The 18052-nt window shown below is 36.1% G+C and overlaps 1 protein-coding gene across 2 annotated transcripts; it reads right to left on the bottom strand.

The window, feature by feature from the left end:
• Positions 1-1665: 1665 nt before the first annotated feature.
• cars1 (cysteinyl-tRNA synthetase 1) lies at positions 1666-17326 on the bottom strand. 2 transcript variants are annotated; one of them, XM_046840770.1, is made up of 23 exons: positions 17183-17323; positions 14984-15220; positions 14498-14589; positions 12665-12753; positions 12140-12236; positions 11341-11439; positions 10463-10612; positions 9852-9992; positions 9536-9624; positions 9337-9458; positions 9046-9158; positions 8086-8214; positions 7844-7973; positions 7578-7681; positions 6706-6803; positions 6391-6580; positions 5198-5266; positions 4986-5067; positions 4800-4880; positions 3582-3649; positions 3141-3200; positions 2415-2498; positions 1666-2321 (listed from the first exon to the last, which is right to left on the bottom strand). In XM_046840770.1, exons 1-23 carry the CDS (start codon positions 17196-17198, stop codon positions 2193-2195), a joined length of 2469 nt encoding a protein of 822 aa, XP_046696726.1. In that variant the 5' UTR covers positions 17199-17323; the 3' UTR covers positions 1666-2192. The 2 variants fall into 2 exon arrangements, with proteins under 2 accessions (XP_046696726.1, XP_046696727.1); XM_046840771.1 differs by lacking the exon at positions 14984-15220 and having other exon boundaries at positions 17183-17326.
• Between the last annotated feature and the right edge of the window lie 726 nt (positions 17327-18052).

The following is an 18052-nucleotide window of genomic DNA, read 5'->3' as shown; positions in this document are numbered from 1 at the left end:
GGGACGACATACGAGGTCACAGTATATCGAAACAGCGCCGCCCTTCCGACTCATTAAAGTGCCAGCACTCCTCGGTTTCAGTAGCAAAAAAAAAAAAAAAAGAAAATCTCAGTTCCTTTCAGATCTTACGTACAACACGTGCTATTATTTATAGACACAACCTATACAGTGGTGTCCTTAGATATCCTGGGTTTCAGATTAATTAAATGTGGAATAAACACGAACTGCAGGTCTCACCATGATCAAACGGGGGCGCTGCTTCAATTCAGTGGCCTGCTTACCATGTGCAGATGCTTATCATACAGGTGCACATTGTAGGTATGAAGTTACCTGCTGTATCTCACAGGTTCCCCGCCCTGATCATGAAAACCCAGTGTCTTATTTACTTCTTTTCAATGAGAAACCATTTACTGCTGCTGAACAAGTCTAGAAATGCATGATGTGGAGGGTGAAACTCAAGAACTCAACATGAATTTGGACTATAATTGATATAAAAAAAAAACATATTTTACAATGGCTTAATGATACAATTGCTACAAACAGTTTTGCACTCAAGCAAACAGATGATGACCTCAACAATGATGGGACTGCACTGAATGGATTATCAAGACCACCCAGATGAGCCTGGGTTCTCTAAAGTTTTCTTCCCCATAACATCTCACTGCTGCCACCTGGCAAATTTATGATGTTAAAATTTATATTTGTAATTATATTTCTGTAAAGCTGTACAAACCATACAAAACAGTTGAACTGAACTGCTGTAACAAAGCTGGTTAGTTAAATCTGGCAGATTACACAAAAGGACCGCTAGAAACCAGGGACAGTGAATATTCATACTAGCCAAATAGACACTAAAACATGGAAGAAAAAAAAAAAAAGAAAAAAAAAAAACAGAAGCAGGTCTTTCTGCTATAATAAACATATACTGTAATGTTCACCGAACAGGATATAAGAGGGGAAAACACTGACAACAACAAAATTGCAGATTTCAGAAACTTTTTTATCCTCGTCAGGGTTGTGGACCCGAAGCCCATCAACCAGTCCACCTACTGACAATTTCTGGGTGGTGGGAGAAAACTAGTAAAACCTAAGAAAAGCTATACGGAGACAAACATGCAAGACCTTGCACAGACCCACAGGGGTAGAAGGAGGGTCCCTGGAATCAGGCAGTGGCAACACTTTCTGCTGTTACACCATGAAACCCTTCATACAAAAATCACCTGTTTTATATGTACATAAAAGAGGGGACAGGCTAAAAAGATTGAGTCATTCTGCAAGTTAGCGTATAGTTAAAAAAATAAAAAAATAAAAAACAGGTTACATACATAGAAATATGCAATAAATTGAATTAAAACTATGTGTAACCATACTTAATCCTACACGATAAATTCAGCAACAGTTTGGGACCAATTATTTCTTCACAACTATATACTGGTATATACATTTCCTTGTCTATACATCACTCAAAAGACATTTAATTTTTAATTTGCTTATTTATTTTGATGTCCATTTTTCCATAAATTACCAATGTAGCTAAAGTTGAAAAATATAAAAAAGTATTCCTATATAATTCATTTTGTAAACAACCATCAGGATCAGTGACAATACTGGTGCTATAATTTGAGTTTGTTTTTTTGCCTCTTTTTAATAAAAAGGAAAAAAAAAAATTCTTGACCATTTATTATTATTTTTTTTTTACAACCAATTATTACAGTAGAGTTTGAGAAATTATACCCGTTATCATTATGCTGGTTAATTCAGTCATTTTATTGATAATTGCAAATACTGCTTTGGAAAGAAAAATGTGCCCGTTAGAATATAATCGAGGATGATTAATATTTCACATACATACTTATGTTCTATAACTATTAATAATGTTGCTGCTCATTAAATACCCTTCAAATACCATAGAAAAGCCTTCAAAAGACTAGAAAAAGACCTTCCTGTGTTTATTAGCTTTAAAATAAAGCTCAGATCTTATCAGAGTCAACATATTCCTGTTTCCATAGCACTTTTAAAATATTGCTCCAACACATCATCCCTTTTCTATCATGTACATAAGACTACAGACACTGCCATAGCACCATGACATGTGACTTCTGAAATTCTTGCTGTTTTTATATCCAACAACCACCACAGGACAAAAGGAGAGCAGACACTATGGGCGGATTGATGCAGCACTCCCAGAATTCTCAGCTTCCGTTCTGGGTTGACTGGAGGTACTCGTTGTACAGCTTTTCCTGAGCTTCGTAAAGCTTGCGAAGCTTTTTGGCTTGTCCTTTGCTAAGCTCCTTCCCTTCTGCATCATGTGTAGGGAAACCCTGTACATTAAAATATAGATAGAGACAGCATAAGGAATTTTAGACATGATGGATTTCCAAATAGGCAACAAAAAGAGGATTTTCATTGGTTACCGTGTCATCAAAGTTGGAGTACTTGTCCTTTTCTGAGCGGAACATCTCACTAGGTGGCATCTTCATCTTTGCTAGTTTAGCCATCTATACAAGAGAAGGAGTTAATACCAAAACTATCTTTTTATTACAAAAGTCATTGATTCAAACTGAAGTGGATAATTCATCCCAACTTTCAGGATATGGGTATTACATTAAAGCTTAAATGAAAAATTATAAATATATTCTAATTTTTGTAATACAGATAAAATAACCAAATATTTAGGACATAGGTAATGTACTAGCTGGGGTAAAATTTCCTCCCAACCATTTTTAAAATAAATGATATCTTTGAACAGGACAAACAAAAGTACAAGGCAATGTCAACAAAAAAATATTTTGAAAAGAAGGTTGTATATAATCCTCTCTGACTCCAGACATGATTGAACAGAGTTAAAACAGAAAACAAAAATGATGAAGAAGCTCCATAAACGGCTTTTGAGTCATTAAAAAATAATGTTCTAGGCATGTGTGAACAGGAACATGATTCAAAAGATTCAAACTGGCATGTTGTTTGTTTTTAACATGTTGACTTTGAAGATTCGTTGGAATAAAAACATTTTTCAAGAGACTTCTTAAGAGAACTCCGAAGACAATTCTGCACTTAAAGCCAAGCTAAGGAGAAAATGTTATCATCTAAATTTGAAAATTTTCTGAAATATCAGTCTGTGAGAAATCAGCTCTTCTAACCTCTTGTTCCTGTTTCTTTCTGGCTGCCTCTTCTTTCTTTTTTCTCTTCTCCTCCTCCAGCTTAAAAATAAACAAAATATATTAGCGTTATTTTTAAACAAGATAAAATCAAACATACATAATGCACAATAGCATTCAATAAATTTTATACATTTGAAAGGGATTTATGGTATGTAATTTAAGCCTAGCTTGACAAAAAGTGCAACCGGAGACAGTCATACACACTCGCTCATGTGAGCAATCATCAATTTTTCATGAACCCAGCATTTTTTTCTTTTGCGGTCTAGGATGTCCAGCTACACACTTAATGTAAATAGCATTAAATGTAATCATGCAAAATATATTAAATAATACAATATGTACAATAACATTAGTTATACATTAGTAGTAGTGAACATGCAGAGACATAGGTGAATTGATGGCTACACAAATGGTAATTACCTTCTTCTTTTCCTCCTTCTCTTTGAGTAGAGTCTCTCTGTCCACTAACTTTACCACAGTGGAGAGTCCTTCACAAATCAGACCAAAACAGGAGCATCAGCATAGACATTAGGAAAAATACAGAAACAGCTGCTCTGTCACACTATGGCATTGTGTACACTTTATGTCTAAATATATGTGCACACCTGATCATCATACCCATATACAGTATGTTTAAACATAATTCCAAATTAACCCCCTTTCTCTGTTATAACATGGAGTTTCTGGCCAAACACCGACCATGCATAACATTATGACATTATAAAATTATGACTGGTGAGTAAATAACTCTGATTATCTCTTCATCATGGCACCTGTTAGTGGGTGGGATACATTAGGCAAAAAGTGAATTTGACCATTGACCATTTTGTCCATTGTATATTTATCCATTAAGAATTTTGTCCTCAAAATTGGTGTTTTAGAAGAAGGAAAAATGGGCAAGAGTAAAGATTTGAGAGTTTGACAAGGGCCAAATTGTGATGGCTAGATGACTGTGGCAGAGCATCTACAAAACTGGAGCTCTTGTGTGCTGTTCCTGGTCTGCAGTAGTCAGTATCTATCAAAAGCGGCCCAAGGAAGGAACTGTGGTGAACCGGCAAAAGAATCATGGGCGGCTGAGGCATACTGTGGGGAGAGAAGGCTGGCCCGATCCAACAGATGAGCTACTGTAACTCAAATTGCTAAAGAAGTTAATGCTGTAATGCCCTATGTCCAATGAATGAGGGTTTGGACCCAATATTCAATATTAAATGAATGTTGCCTACCAAATACTGAGCTAAAAAAAACTGTCAACTGAAACTGTCTGTCTACAAAACTGGCAATATACAGCATCACGTCTGGAAGTAGTACAGATGCTTTACTAGCTTTATTTTGCCTTAACACTTTCCTACAAAATCTCAAATCTGATTGCTGAGAAGGTATTAAGGACTTTTAGAATAATAGCTACTGTAAAGATTTTCTGGCTGCAAGGTGAACTTGCAATTTCCTAATATGTGCAGCATTTTTTGTATTGTTCAACTTCAATAGAGAACAATGAGAAGCTGGGTAGAGAATGACAGCTTATAGCTTGAAGTGTAAGAGAAAAAAAAACTAGAGTAATTATCTAGGCTGGTTAAATTAACCCTTATTATACCACTCTGTCAATGAATATCATCCTACTAATAAAACCTTCTTTTATACCTTCATGATCTTCTAATCGGACTCCAAGCTCAGGCAGGATGTCGTCTCTGACTGTGTCACACAGCTGCAGTACTCCTGTCACTAAAAAAATAAATAAATAAATAAAATATTATATATCAGAATAAAGTCACTACTTTACATTAAAAATACTTAATGCTGCCCAGATATAACCAAGGAGAAAAATACCTTTTTGTTCCCTTGCAATTTTTCTGACTCCTTCCCTGAAGTCGGAAAGCACCTTTAAGTAGGGCATAACTGTACTCTCCAGCTAACAAGCACAAATGAAGCCATAGATTATATTAAAGTATAAAAAAATATATACTACAAGTTGAAATCAGGGGCACATACTTCATTTTAGAAATGTTTAAAAACTATGGAGCAAGCTGCTTTTTGCTTACATCAACATTTTGGTCATTTCTTGCAACAGGAAATCCAATGGGTTCTGTTCCCTCGATTGCCCCAAAAGTCTATAAAAAAGAAAAGCATAAACAACTTCAATTGTATTGAGATTTGTATGTTTTTCATCATCAGCATCTCATTGATTGTGTGATTTGACATAAAAATGAACGGTGTAACAGTGAGTAATGATTTCCAAACTGCTGTACTGTAACAGTTACTGTAGATTGCAGTAAATGTGCAGTAGTATAATATAATTGTGTTGACAATTGCAATTGGAATAAAATCCCAATTTCCAAAAAGTTGGGACACTGAGTAAAATGTAAATAAAAACAGAATGAAATAATCTCAAACCTATATTTTAGTCACAATAAAACATAAAAAAACATACCAAACTCAGGAAATGAAAAATTTTAAGGGGGAAAAATATATATAATAATTTTAAATGTGATGGCTGCAACGTGTCAAAAATGTCAGAAAGAAATTAGTGTTATTAAATCGGAACAGTTGGAGAAACATTTTGCAATAATGAGGTTAATTGACAACAGGTAAGTAAGATGATTGGGTATAAATATTGTATCTTAGAGAAGGGAGAGTATCTCTAAGATACAAATAAATTAGTAAAGTAAGTAAACGTAGTAAAGTAAGTAAAGATGGGCAGCGCTTCACCAATCTGTGTTTGATTGTGAATAGAATATGGATCTCAAATCAAATTCTGTGAGATTCTAGATTCTAGTAAATCATTGCATTCTGTTTTTATTTACATTTTACACAATGTCCCAACATTTTTTGAAATTAGTAACGTTTGAATAAAAAAAAAAAAATCATATCTTTTTTTCCTTTTGCTATTTTTTGCACCCTAGCAAGATGACAAAAATGATTATGAATCATGAAAGTACTGTATGCGTATTTCTCAGAAACACACAATGAGAACAATGTGAGGGATTAAACAGTCCTGGTTCACCACTGCATTAGAAAACACACGGCATCCTGTAATTGTTATTAAAATGTACTACTTATTAAAAAAAGTAGTGTTTTGATGCACTTTCAAAATTTTTATTTTGAATACATGATTTGTAGGCTTGTGTCTATATGTTTGCATTTCGTTATGCTGTAGATAAGACATAATACATAAAGTCAGATATTGCTGTAAACACTAATCTTGTGAAAAACCCAGTGCTGAGTACAGACTCACCCTGAATATGTTAGTGAGGTAATGAGCAATGCTCTGGAGTAGCATCCGGTTAGGCAGCAGTTTGGCACTCTTTCTGGCAGCCATATAAGTGTTGCTCTGACCCACCAGAGCCCTCATCTCCTCCAGCGCTGTACGGGTGTCGATATTATCACACAGAGCTTCGTGAACACCTTCTTTTTTCTCATAGAATCTAGACACACAAAAGATCATCATGGAACCATGTTCACAGTTCAAAAGCCTGGATAAATAACTACTTCAAAAACTTAGGTATCAGGAATTCTAGCACATTGTTTTAAAGTTGGGAACACCACCAACATTTGGTTCAGGTTGATCTCCTCTGCCTCCCATTTCTCAAACTGGCCTGTGATGTCAGTTGGAGTCCTCAGAATGTCCTTCACATTCAGGAAGAACTCCTATGAGTTAAAGAATTACATTCAACATTATAGCTAATTCCTTCGACTGTGTATAACAGGTCAGTCAATGATATACAATAAGATATAAGATAATACAACTAGAAGATATAAATATATAAAATATACTTATATAAATTAACACAATATCTCCAAATAATTTCCAATCATACAATGCCCTGACGTTTTTTTTCCCTCTTATACCATAGCATTTCAGCAATAATTACACATTTTTGTTAAATAAAGAATGACATCACATTCATAGTGACAGTATTTAATGTTATGGAATTTGTGGGGGAAAAATTGGTTCCTGGTTGTTGTTTTTTTACTTTTTCCCATAATTATAACCAGTTAATATTCTACAACCATGTCTTTTTTCTTCTTTAGAAAACAATAAATCACATTGAAGAGAAATCAAAAGGTGCCTCTGTCCTGAATTCTCCAACAATGGAAACTAACTACAAGCTGATACTGGGGACCCATCTGTAAATGTTCACAACACCTTTTGTGATTTGAAAATTTAACAACTCTAGGATGTAAAAATCTTTAACCCATAATGCTGTGCATTTTTGTTATCTTTGAGCCACATTCACTGTTTGTGAATGAGAAGCGTTTAAGTCCCTTTAATTGTAAAGATTTATTTGCTGTTGAGTTTTTATATTTCATATACAATATACCACTAACATACCTATATGTTTACATAAAAACAGAAGCGAGCTATTCTCTGCCAAAGTAAGATTATAAGTGTGCAGTGCTGAGGACAGTAAATTTGCTCACGTTTATGAACTTCTCATACTGAATAGCAGACTCCATGGTGTTAGGCGAGTAATCTAGTGTGTCCTTCCATGAGTGCATGAGGAAAGCCAGACGCAGCTGCCTTGCTGTAAAAAGGCAGTAAACAGTTCACAGTAATTTTTTAAACAGCTCAGTTCTTTTGTACTTAATTTAATTTACATTTTACTGTCTCAAAAAAGCTTAAAACAGTCCTGGGACATTAAACATTATGACCCACTTGTCAAAATAAACTTATGCAGAACTAATACCTGTGTGTTTTGCGAGGGCATCTTTAATGGTGATAAAGTTCTTCAGAGACTTGGACATCTTGCACCCGGCGATTGTAAGGTGGCCCGTGTGCAAAAAATAGCGCACCCAATAGTCATTGTCAAAGTAGGCCTGGACACACAAACATCAAATCCAGCAGATCAGAAAATAGGGACTTTTTTCCATAGCATTCATTTATTCACAGCCACAGTGATTTAAAAATATGAATATGAACAATCGGTACCTCGGACTGCGCCAGTTCATTGTCATGATGAGGGAAACGCAAGTCAAATCCTCCTCCGTGAATGTCCATAGATGAGCCCAATATGGAGCCAGCCATAGCTGAACATTCGATGTGCCAACCAGGTCGTCCCTATTCAGACAAAGAATAAAGTGACACAGCAGGACACAATAATAGCACAGCAAGAGCACTGAGTCTTAAACTGTTATCAACTGCACAAGTATTGACACAAACTAGTTTAGAGAGAAACTAATGGCTATTTTCTACCAACTTGTTAAAAGCTAGAACAGTCACAATAAAACCAACAGTGTTCACATTTCAGTGAAAAATCTGAATTTTGTCTAATAAAATAAATTTAACTGAAACCAATTTTTGGCAAACCACAAAATTAAAAAAATGATATAAACTAAATATAAACTTGCCACAGTCACATCCCCTGGAGATAAAATAGTAAAAAAAAAAAGCAATAGTTTCCACTATGTTTTTCATTCCTCTATCTTTATACTAATGCTTTATGATCTGTAGCTGGAAAAAATGAGCATGAGGCATAAATACACCCCGGGTGGTGTGCCATTCATAACTCTTGGCAATTTAGAGTCACCAATATATCTACTGCCATGTTTTTTTGAGGAAGTGGAGAGCCTAGATGAAAAGAGACTTTGGGAACATGCAAAATACCACACAGACAGTAATATGAAGCTCAGGATCAACCAAGTGAGACAGAAAAGCAGCCTGCTGCAACACCATGCCGCTCAATCAGAGTTTAACTTTATGCAAAATAAAGGCAAAGTGTTATGGCAAATGCTAATGATAGTGAGGGAGAATGCTGTGGTTTCACACATTCATTATGAGAATAGAAAAATTGTTCAAAACAGCAATATATTCTAAAGCACATTTATCAACAGTGCAGTGTTCGTTTTTTGGTTTGTACAGAAGAAATAAATCTGAAATGTCTCTGCTCACCTTCCCCCAAGGAGATTCCCAGGACGGTTCTCCAGGTTTAGAGGCCTTCCAAAGGGCAAAGTCATTCTGTGAACGCTTCTCACTCAGACGGTCTGCTGAGATACTTAAGTCTCCTACAAAGCAGAGATATGAATATCATTACAGTTTAGTACGGTAGAACTACAAATTATATGCTATATATATATATATATATATATATATATATATATATATATATATATATATATATATATATATACACACACACACACACACACACACACACACACACACACTTTCCCTAATGTGTACCTTCTCCCTCCTGCAGAGCCTTCTGGTCCCCTACTGCTTCTGGCACCAGTTTAGCATACGAATGCCCTGAACTACCATCAAATTTTGCAGTGTCGAAATACACTGAGCCATTAGACTCATAACTGCAATAAGAAGAATTAAAAGCTTTAAAACATAGTCTTTAAAAAAAAATGCATCATTATAACTTATGGATACTAACCCATATCCATTGTCTACTATTTTCTTTACAAACTCGACGATCTCTGGAACATATTCACTGACACGTGTGAGGACATCAGGTGGAAGAACCTGGTGTTACAGAAAGTTAAGGTCAGTTTAATGTAGTGTCAATGTGTAGCACAATTTAGCTCAACATTAATGATTTTTTTTATTTTTTTTATTTTTATTTTTTTAAGTTTTTCTAAATTATTTTTTTTTATTTTAACCACTGTGATACCGGAGCCTTAAAACTGTAAACATTTTCCTAAAAAATACTGTCAACATTTCCCTGAAGTTAAAACATCAGCTTTACTTACATTGAGGGCTTCCATGTCTTTGTGATACTCTCCCTCCCAGTATTTCGGTAACAAGGAGAATATTGAGTTTTCTGTTACTTGGCTGCCAAACTGGGAATCCAACCAATCTGACAAAAGGTCCTTGGCTTCTTCAAGTAAAACCTTATCAGCCAGAACACAAATGCAAAAACAAAGAAAGCAAAGCTTATTGAGAATATTGAATAGATTAGGTTTACAAAACAATCGGCTGTAGTTCTGATCAAACTAGATCAGAATGTAATAATAAAATTTGAGTCAGTGTGATGGCTAAAGTATATAGACTGATCAAGCATAACATAATGGCATTATAACATTATGACCGGTGAGTGAATAACACTGATTATCTCTTCATCTTGACACCCGTTAGTGGGTGGGATCTATTAGGCAGCAAGTGAACATTTTGTCCCCAAAGTTAATGTTTTAGAAGCAGGAAAAAATGGGCAAGTTTATGGATTTAAGAGAGTTTAACAAGGGTCAAATTGTGACGGCTAGACCACTGGGTCAGAGCATCTCTAAAACTGCAGTTTTTTGGGCTGTTTCTGGGCTGCAGTGCTCAGTATCTATCAAAAGTGTTTCAGATTTTTCATTCCAACCTCAGCCTGGCTCTGAACGGCAGCATCCTCAGCTCCGCTCTTCATCAACCCCTGAAGTGGAGTCAGCGCAGCAGTCACTGCTGCATCCAGCCTCTCCAACATCTGCTTTTTATCTGGGTCTGTGGTTTCAGCAAGCTTGACTTTAAAGGGCTAAAACAACACATGAAAAACACAACTTGACAATTTAACAATAAACATATACTATAACATTTTCCAAAAAGCTGATCATCAGAGAACTGTCCTATTTGAAGTATAAACCGCTGTGGGCGTTTTTTACGCTTGTGTTTGTGTGTATTTGTTTTTGTTTGTTTGTTTTGTCAAGTGTGAAAGCTCTTTTCAAACCCAGATGCAGTTCATAACACATCTCTGGTCAGTTAGAAACTTCGATTTTGGCTGAGCTAACCATAATGCGTGAAAGGGATCTGAGCACGGAATAATTCATTTGGTCATTCCACTTCCTATTTTCTGTTTTAATATGACAAGGAAGAGCACTTTTTTCACAGTGGATGCATTAAGCAACAAGTGATTCAAAAAGGTGCAGGTGCTGATTATTAGGTTGTTTTTTTTATTCCCAAAAAATTGCACTGTGCTGTACAGCAACATTAATTTATCATTGAATAATATATAAGAAATAATCTGAAATATTCAGATATAGTTAGCAATTCTATTATCATAATATTCAGATGTTCTGTTTTAACTTCTGTTATCAATCTCTTTGAAAAACTCAAACCAACCTCACCGGAAAAGTTTAATAAACAGATCTATGCATCAGCAATAAAAAGCCCAAAGAAAATAAAAACACGACATGTGAATCTGATTTGCACAAACATACTTCCAAGGCTTTATGAAATGAAAATAAATGAGCCGGTATCTCTCACCTCTCTAGCGGTTAACACATCCTGCAGGATCTGGTGGGCTTTAGGTTTTTTGGCTCTGTACTGCTCCAGCAGGTGATTCTGTCTGGCTCGTTTAATGATCTGAAACACAGCAGAATGTCATCACCCATCATCAGCAAAACATAAGCCACAAGTTGTAATCATCCAAAATATTAGAAGAGTCCATTTACACTGAGAAATGTCAAAAGACCTGTTTCTGTTTATTGAATTGTAAAAAGATTCATAATAGATTTATAATGTTTAAAAAATAAAAGTGTTTACATTCCTAAATGATGTGTGGTGTGTTGAAAATATTCAATAATGCAAAGTGGAAATGACAATTTAATGTTATAAAGCTGATATTCCGACAACAGCATGTCCTGCTGTTACTTTATTCCTCTTAACACAGTAATCTGCCAATGTTTACAATTTCATTTCGTAAATTTACGAGTGACTTTTATAAATATGAATTCATTGTTAGGAAACAATTGCAAACATTGATGTATAGTATCACTTATGGGTATTGTATTATAGCTTCAAAAAAGCTGTTGCCTCATTTTCTTGTGAAAAGCAACAACATCCTCTATCTTGAGATCTTTTTTTCGGTTTGCTGACATTTACAGAAAATCGTTATCAGGTTGTTGATGATGTTCTGCTTTGTCAATGAAATTTATTTTAACCTCTTCCTTGTGTGATGGACAGTATAAATGTAATGTGGTATATAAATGCATATGTAATAAATACGTAAAACTATTTATTTATTTATTCATTCCTTCACTATACAAATTCCTAGCAGTCTTACTTTGTCGTCAATGTCGGTGATGTTCATGCAGTAGAAGACGTCGTATTTGAAATAGCCCATCAATATTCTTCTTAGGATGTCGAAAGAAATATACGACCTGGAAGGGCAGGGATTACACAAATACTGTGTGTAGAAACGTTCGAGACAAGACTGCTAACGAAGAAAGAGACAGAACGTCGAACATGGCTAGTTCTCAAACATACTAATCCTTTCACTGTGTATTTTTCAAAATGTGGGATAGAGGTATTGGCATTATTTGTATCCCCCCCGCTCCATAAAGAAAAATAAATGTAAGATCATATGAAGACTATAAAGACATGGAAAATGGAAACACAAACATGTGTGATGTTGCAACTCATCTGGCACTTTTAATAACACAAAGAGAATTAAAGGTTGCTAAGTACTGCTTGGCTGAATGTTTTAGCTTTGTCTCTATAGACTCATCACAAAAAGCAGAACACAGGCTGTTCCAGATACGCAGTGTGAGCGATTGTGGGAAACACATAGAGCTATAGAGAGTGTTACCTGGCATGACCCATGTGGGAAGCGTCATAGACCGTGGGGCCACAGCAGTACCACAAAACCCTTTTCCCATGCTGAGGGACAAACAGCTCCTAGAACATAACAGAACAACCAAACATAATTTGTTAGAACTATTATTAGCACCAATATTTGTATAGATGTATGTATGTATGTATATACATACATACATACATACATACACAGTGGGACCTCGATACTCAGGACCTTGACACTAGCAACCTCGATAGTTCGCGACTTTTCATTTGGAACCGTACCGAGAGTAACTTGCAAAAAATCTGATGGTTCGCAAGACTCCGAGAGTGGCTCAAAAGTTCAGAGTAACAATTCAAAACAGAGTTTGTACTAATAAATTACATGAAAACTTTTGAAAAATTATTTTATTATTGTATTATTCATTTAAAGTAGTAAATAAAACATTTATGACTAAATAAAACATTTATGATAATTCAATATTTTTGTTGAGTTTACAGTATAGTGCATGTACAATTCCCCTTTAAAAAGTAACAATCAAAAGGAGAGTCAAACCCTTGCGATTTCTTGTTACTCCAAAGGGGTTCATAGAAAAAGTAACCCCGCGAGTACACTGTGAGTGTGTAAGTGTGTGTGTGAAAATAAATAAATATATATATCTTCAAGGAGTTTACTTTGTGCACAGGGGCATTGCCATGCTGAAACAGGTTTGGGTTTCCAGGTTTAGGTAAATGCTAAATTTTATTATAGCGCATCCAAAGACGTCCTGAGTGCCTCCAGATTTGTGGTAACAGTTCGGAAAGATCTGTTCTAGCATGGTAATGCCCCTGTGCACAAAGTGAACTCCTTGAAGATCTGGTTTACATGCTCTAGAGAGGAAGCGCTTGAGTGGCCTGCTATAGAGCTCTGATCTCATCCCTACTGAGCACCTTTGGGATGAATTGGAATGCTGACTGCACCCCAGGTCTCCTCACCTACATCAATATCTGTCTTTTGTAAAACCCTTGTGGCTAATGAACACAAATGTCCATAAGCACATTCCAGAACCTAGTGGAACATCTTCCCAGAAGATTGGAGGAAATTATAGGAGCAAATTGGGACTAAATAACTAAATAACATACCGTACTTATGACCAAGTGACCCAATATAGTGTCTAATTATATATATATATATATATATATATATATATATATATATATATATATATATACACACACACACACACACACACACACACACATACATACATATACACACACAGTATATGACCTACAGATAAAAGACAAAATCACTGCCACAGAAAGTGTCATCTTGTAATATATGCTCCGTATCATTTTATTTTCTGTAGTATTTTGTAAAACTACAATGCTGTCATGTAGGGCTGAAACAATGAATCGAGTAATTAAAAAAAAAATTATTGAGGCAAATTATTTGCCCATTTCTGTGACATAAAAAATTCTGAATTTCTTTTTTGCAAATTCTAGGGTTTTTTTCTCTCTCTCGCAATTTTGACTTTGTTTCTCACAATTCAGACTTACGCTCCCGGGCAGCATCACCCCTCTGTAGTGGCAGAAAGCTTTAACATTGAAAATATAATGGGCTACAATCATGGTATCAAACTAAGCCTCCGATCTCTAGAGGAGACGGAACAAGACAGATGAAGCAGAGGAGACCTCGTTCATACACCAACAGCTTTAAACTTCAGGCCCATAACATGGTGGATGCACCATATGTTGGATGTTTAAGAGAAATAAAGCCACAATTGCGAGGGAAAAAGAGTCCCAATTTCATTTACATTCCTACTCAAGGAGTTGTGGTTTAACTGTAATTAAAATAAACCCTCACCTTGGTTCGAGTCAGGCTGTTGTAAAGTCGAAGTTTTGGGATCTCAGTTCCATCTGGTGGAGACCAGGAAGGCTGCACCCTCTTTCCTTTTGCTGAAAGACAAGATGCATCATGAATTATAATAAATGTACATTCATGTACATGTGTATTTTGATCAATGTAGATAAATAACCTGGTCAGGTAGGAATGCATGGCCAGGACCGGATTCATGTGATTATGATGAAGGGTTAGGGTGACAGGAAATGTAATAAATCATGGTACAAAAAGGATTCAGTTGTTGACAGGAAGACTTCAAGTGAGAATCACAAGCTTGCAAGCATAATGAAGTGTTTCATCAGATAAGGAAGTGAATTTCACTCACTTACAATCGTCACCAGCGCAAGCCTTCTAAACTCTACCTCACCCAGAGCAACACCAATACACCAGTCACACCCAACTATCTCCTACACATTATACATGCATGACGCTCAGTCCCTCTCTACTCACTGGTATCTGAGGCTTGGCCGTCGGTTTGAGGCTGCAGTGTGGCTATGTGCCTGTACCAGCGCAGAGCGTGTACGTGGTGCGACGATGGAGGTGAACCGCGAAAAAGCGTGAATGCATCAGCGTCCACCTGCGAGGGCTCGTAGCCTGCCAGGTAACTGCGGCTGCTCAGGTACTCGTTCAGAGCTTCGGCTCTGCGGCCATCATCGCTTATGCGCAGCAAGAAGCCATAATCAAAGGCTGGGAAGACAAGAGGATGACACACATACACACACAAAAAACGCTCAATGGCTTTGGTGCCGGACCCAAACAGTGCCGAAGAGTACAATGTTGAACGAGCTAAAACACCAACTCACGGCTAATATGCTGTCAGGACTTCATGAGGATGACAAACGAACGCACAGATACTGGTACAATTACTATTTGAGGATGCGTTTTACTAAACAAGGTTTATTTTGCTGGATTTATGCCTGGAATTTTGTATTTAATTGTATGTATTGATTAGATTGATGTTATCAGTGTTTACACCAGCGATTTCATTTTCAGGTAACTAATCACAAATGGACAAGTGAGAAAGATAACCGTTTATACCTGGCATTATCCAGCGTCTCAAATGAACCTTGAGAGACCACTACCAGATACTGACCTTTCAGTCCTGCAGAATCGCTGGTCAATAATTTGAAGTGAACAGAACATGCATTGCTACTCCATAGCCAAAAGTATGTGGACACCAGACCTTTACAAAAATTCTGAAAACTTTTTGGCCCACAGTTGCCTAAAATGTACAATTTTCCCTTCACTGGAAAGCAGAGGCCCAAACCTGTTCCAGTATGTGAGCTCCAATGGAGTGAAGATCTTGAGTGCCCTACCCAGAGTCCTGACCTCAACCCCAATGAACCCCTTTAGAATGGAACACTGACTGAACCCCAGATCTCACTAATGCTCTTACAGCTGAAAGCTCAGAATTTCACACATCTTCACTACAAAACTTGCACAAAGCCTAGAAGAAGAGTGTAGATAGTTAAAATAATAAAAGAGGGTGAGGGAGGTATGGGGTTAAATATGAAATTGCAACAACAAATGATAGTCTCTATAAATTGTATTTAACCTGTTATTTCATCTTTAAGACCTTTCTAACCGCTCTGCTTCATATATTCAATCATCACGCACAAAAAACAGTATATTATTATTGTGTAACATTTAAGATGGTTAATGCACCATAATGTGCAGCTTTCAGATTTTCATCTGACTGCACTTTTTTACCCTAATTCTTATTGTGATTTTTATTTTAACTCCTTATTAATATTATTCTACACCCAGTTGCTTGTATTTTTGGAACGTCTGTGAAGTGGCTGCTGTAGCAAAACAATCTATCTGCAAAGGTAAACAAACCTGCTGTGATCTGTTACAATCTGCTATGATCTGTTACGATCTGCTATGATCTGTTACGATCTGCTATGATCTGTTACGATCTGCTATGATCTGTTAGGATCTGCTATGATCTATTACCATCTGCTATGATCTGTTACCATCTGCTATGATCTGTTACGATCTACTATGATCTGTCACGAGCTACAATGGTCTGTTACGATCTGCTATGATCTGTTACGTTCTACTATGATCTGTCACGATCTGCTATGATCTGTAATGATCTACTATGATCTGTAATGATCTACTATGATCTGTTACGAGCTACAATGATCTGTCAAGAGTTGCTATGATCTGTTACAATCTACTATGATCTGTTACAATCTACTATGATCTGTTACAATCTACTATGATCTGTCACGATCTACTATGATCTGTTACCATCTGCTATGATCTGTTACCATCTGCTATGATCTGTTTCTACTATCTGCTATGATCTGTTACGATCTGATACATAATAACCATGAGATTGAGCTCAATCCGAGTGGTTCCGGCTGCGCCAATGTACTGGTTATAAAAACCACCGAGGATTCATGCCCAGATTATAACTAAACACAATTAACATTTACAAAGCAGAAGGATGTAGCCTTCAATAAACCTACACATATTTATCTGAGTGTTTTAAGGTGTGTTCGCTTTAATCAGGCAGATCCTCTCCAACAGCTGTGAACAGCCTTTTCCACAGCACAAATCGGACTTATCCTCGCGTTAACCTCTCCTTACTGCTATTTCCATTCTCATGAATGTGTTAATTGTCGGTGTAACAGGCATTACCTTGGTCCGCTGCCATTTCTCTCGGTCCCGGGTATCTGATGCAACAATGAACGTGTGCGGAACATTCACCAGCGCCTCCAAAGCAACCAAATTTTCCTTCCTACCTGTATTAAGACGAAACTCCGCCCCCTTAACCGGATTGGCTACTGAGATCCCCTCTCTAGCAGCCCGTGGATTGGATGCTGTGTTTGTGCGCTTATAAATTATTCGTTGATTTCAGGTCAGGGGCGGGTTTTATACAAATACGGGTGGAAAAGAAAAGATTGCAGGACGGAGAAACAGTGAAAACGCGTCCGGGTGGTGACTTTGATATGATGAAATATGGCGGAAAATTACCTTCATATATGAGCTGGAGAACAAATTTGTGTGGCTTCACAGGCACTGAAACCGAAACCATAAATAGTTTCAGGGTAAAATTAGAGGGTTTTTTTTTTTATTCAGAGGCATTAAAAAAATGTACAGATCATGTATAAGAGCATACAGTCGAGTTTCAATTTCTTAATCAGGATCAGAAGCTTTATTGCCAAGAATGTTTACACTTACAAAAGGAATTTGTTTTGGTGACAGAAGCTTTCAGTACACAGAGACGACAACAACACAGATAATAATAATAATAATAATAGTAATAATATTATATATATATATATATATATATATATATATATATATATATATATATATATATATTAAATAAAATCATTGCACATTATATCATTATATATATATATATATATATATATATATATATATATATATATATATATATATATATATAATTTTATTTTATTTTTTTTTTTTAAGTGGTATTGCACAAAAAAATAAAAGTGCTACTGCACATATTTTATATAAATAATAAAAAGTGGTATTGCA

The sequence above is a fragment of the Silurus meridionalis genome, chromosome 26 (genome assembly GCF_014805685.1).
Source record: "Silurus meridionalis isolate SWU-2019-XX chromosome 26, ASM1480568v1, whole genome shotgun sequence".
NCBI lineage: Eukaryota > Metazoa > Chordata > Actinopteri > Siluriformes > Siluridae > Silurus > Silurus meridionalis.
The sequence above is the reverse complement of the archived record's forward strand: the minus strand, read 5'-3'. Positions and strand labels throughout refer to the sequence as shown.

Coding starts and splice junctions, on each gene's coding strand:
- cars1 (XM_046840770.1), bottom strand. Junction 7,682..7,843: donor TGCCCTCGCAAAACACACAG/GTATTAGTTCTG, acceptor GCCTTTTTACAG/CAAGGCAGCTGCGTCTGGCT. Junction 3,650..4,799: donor CCGATTAGAAGATCATGAAG/GTATAAAAGAAG, acceptor TGATTTGTGAAG/GACTCTCCACTGTGGTAAAG.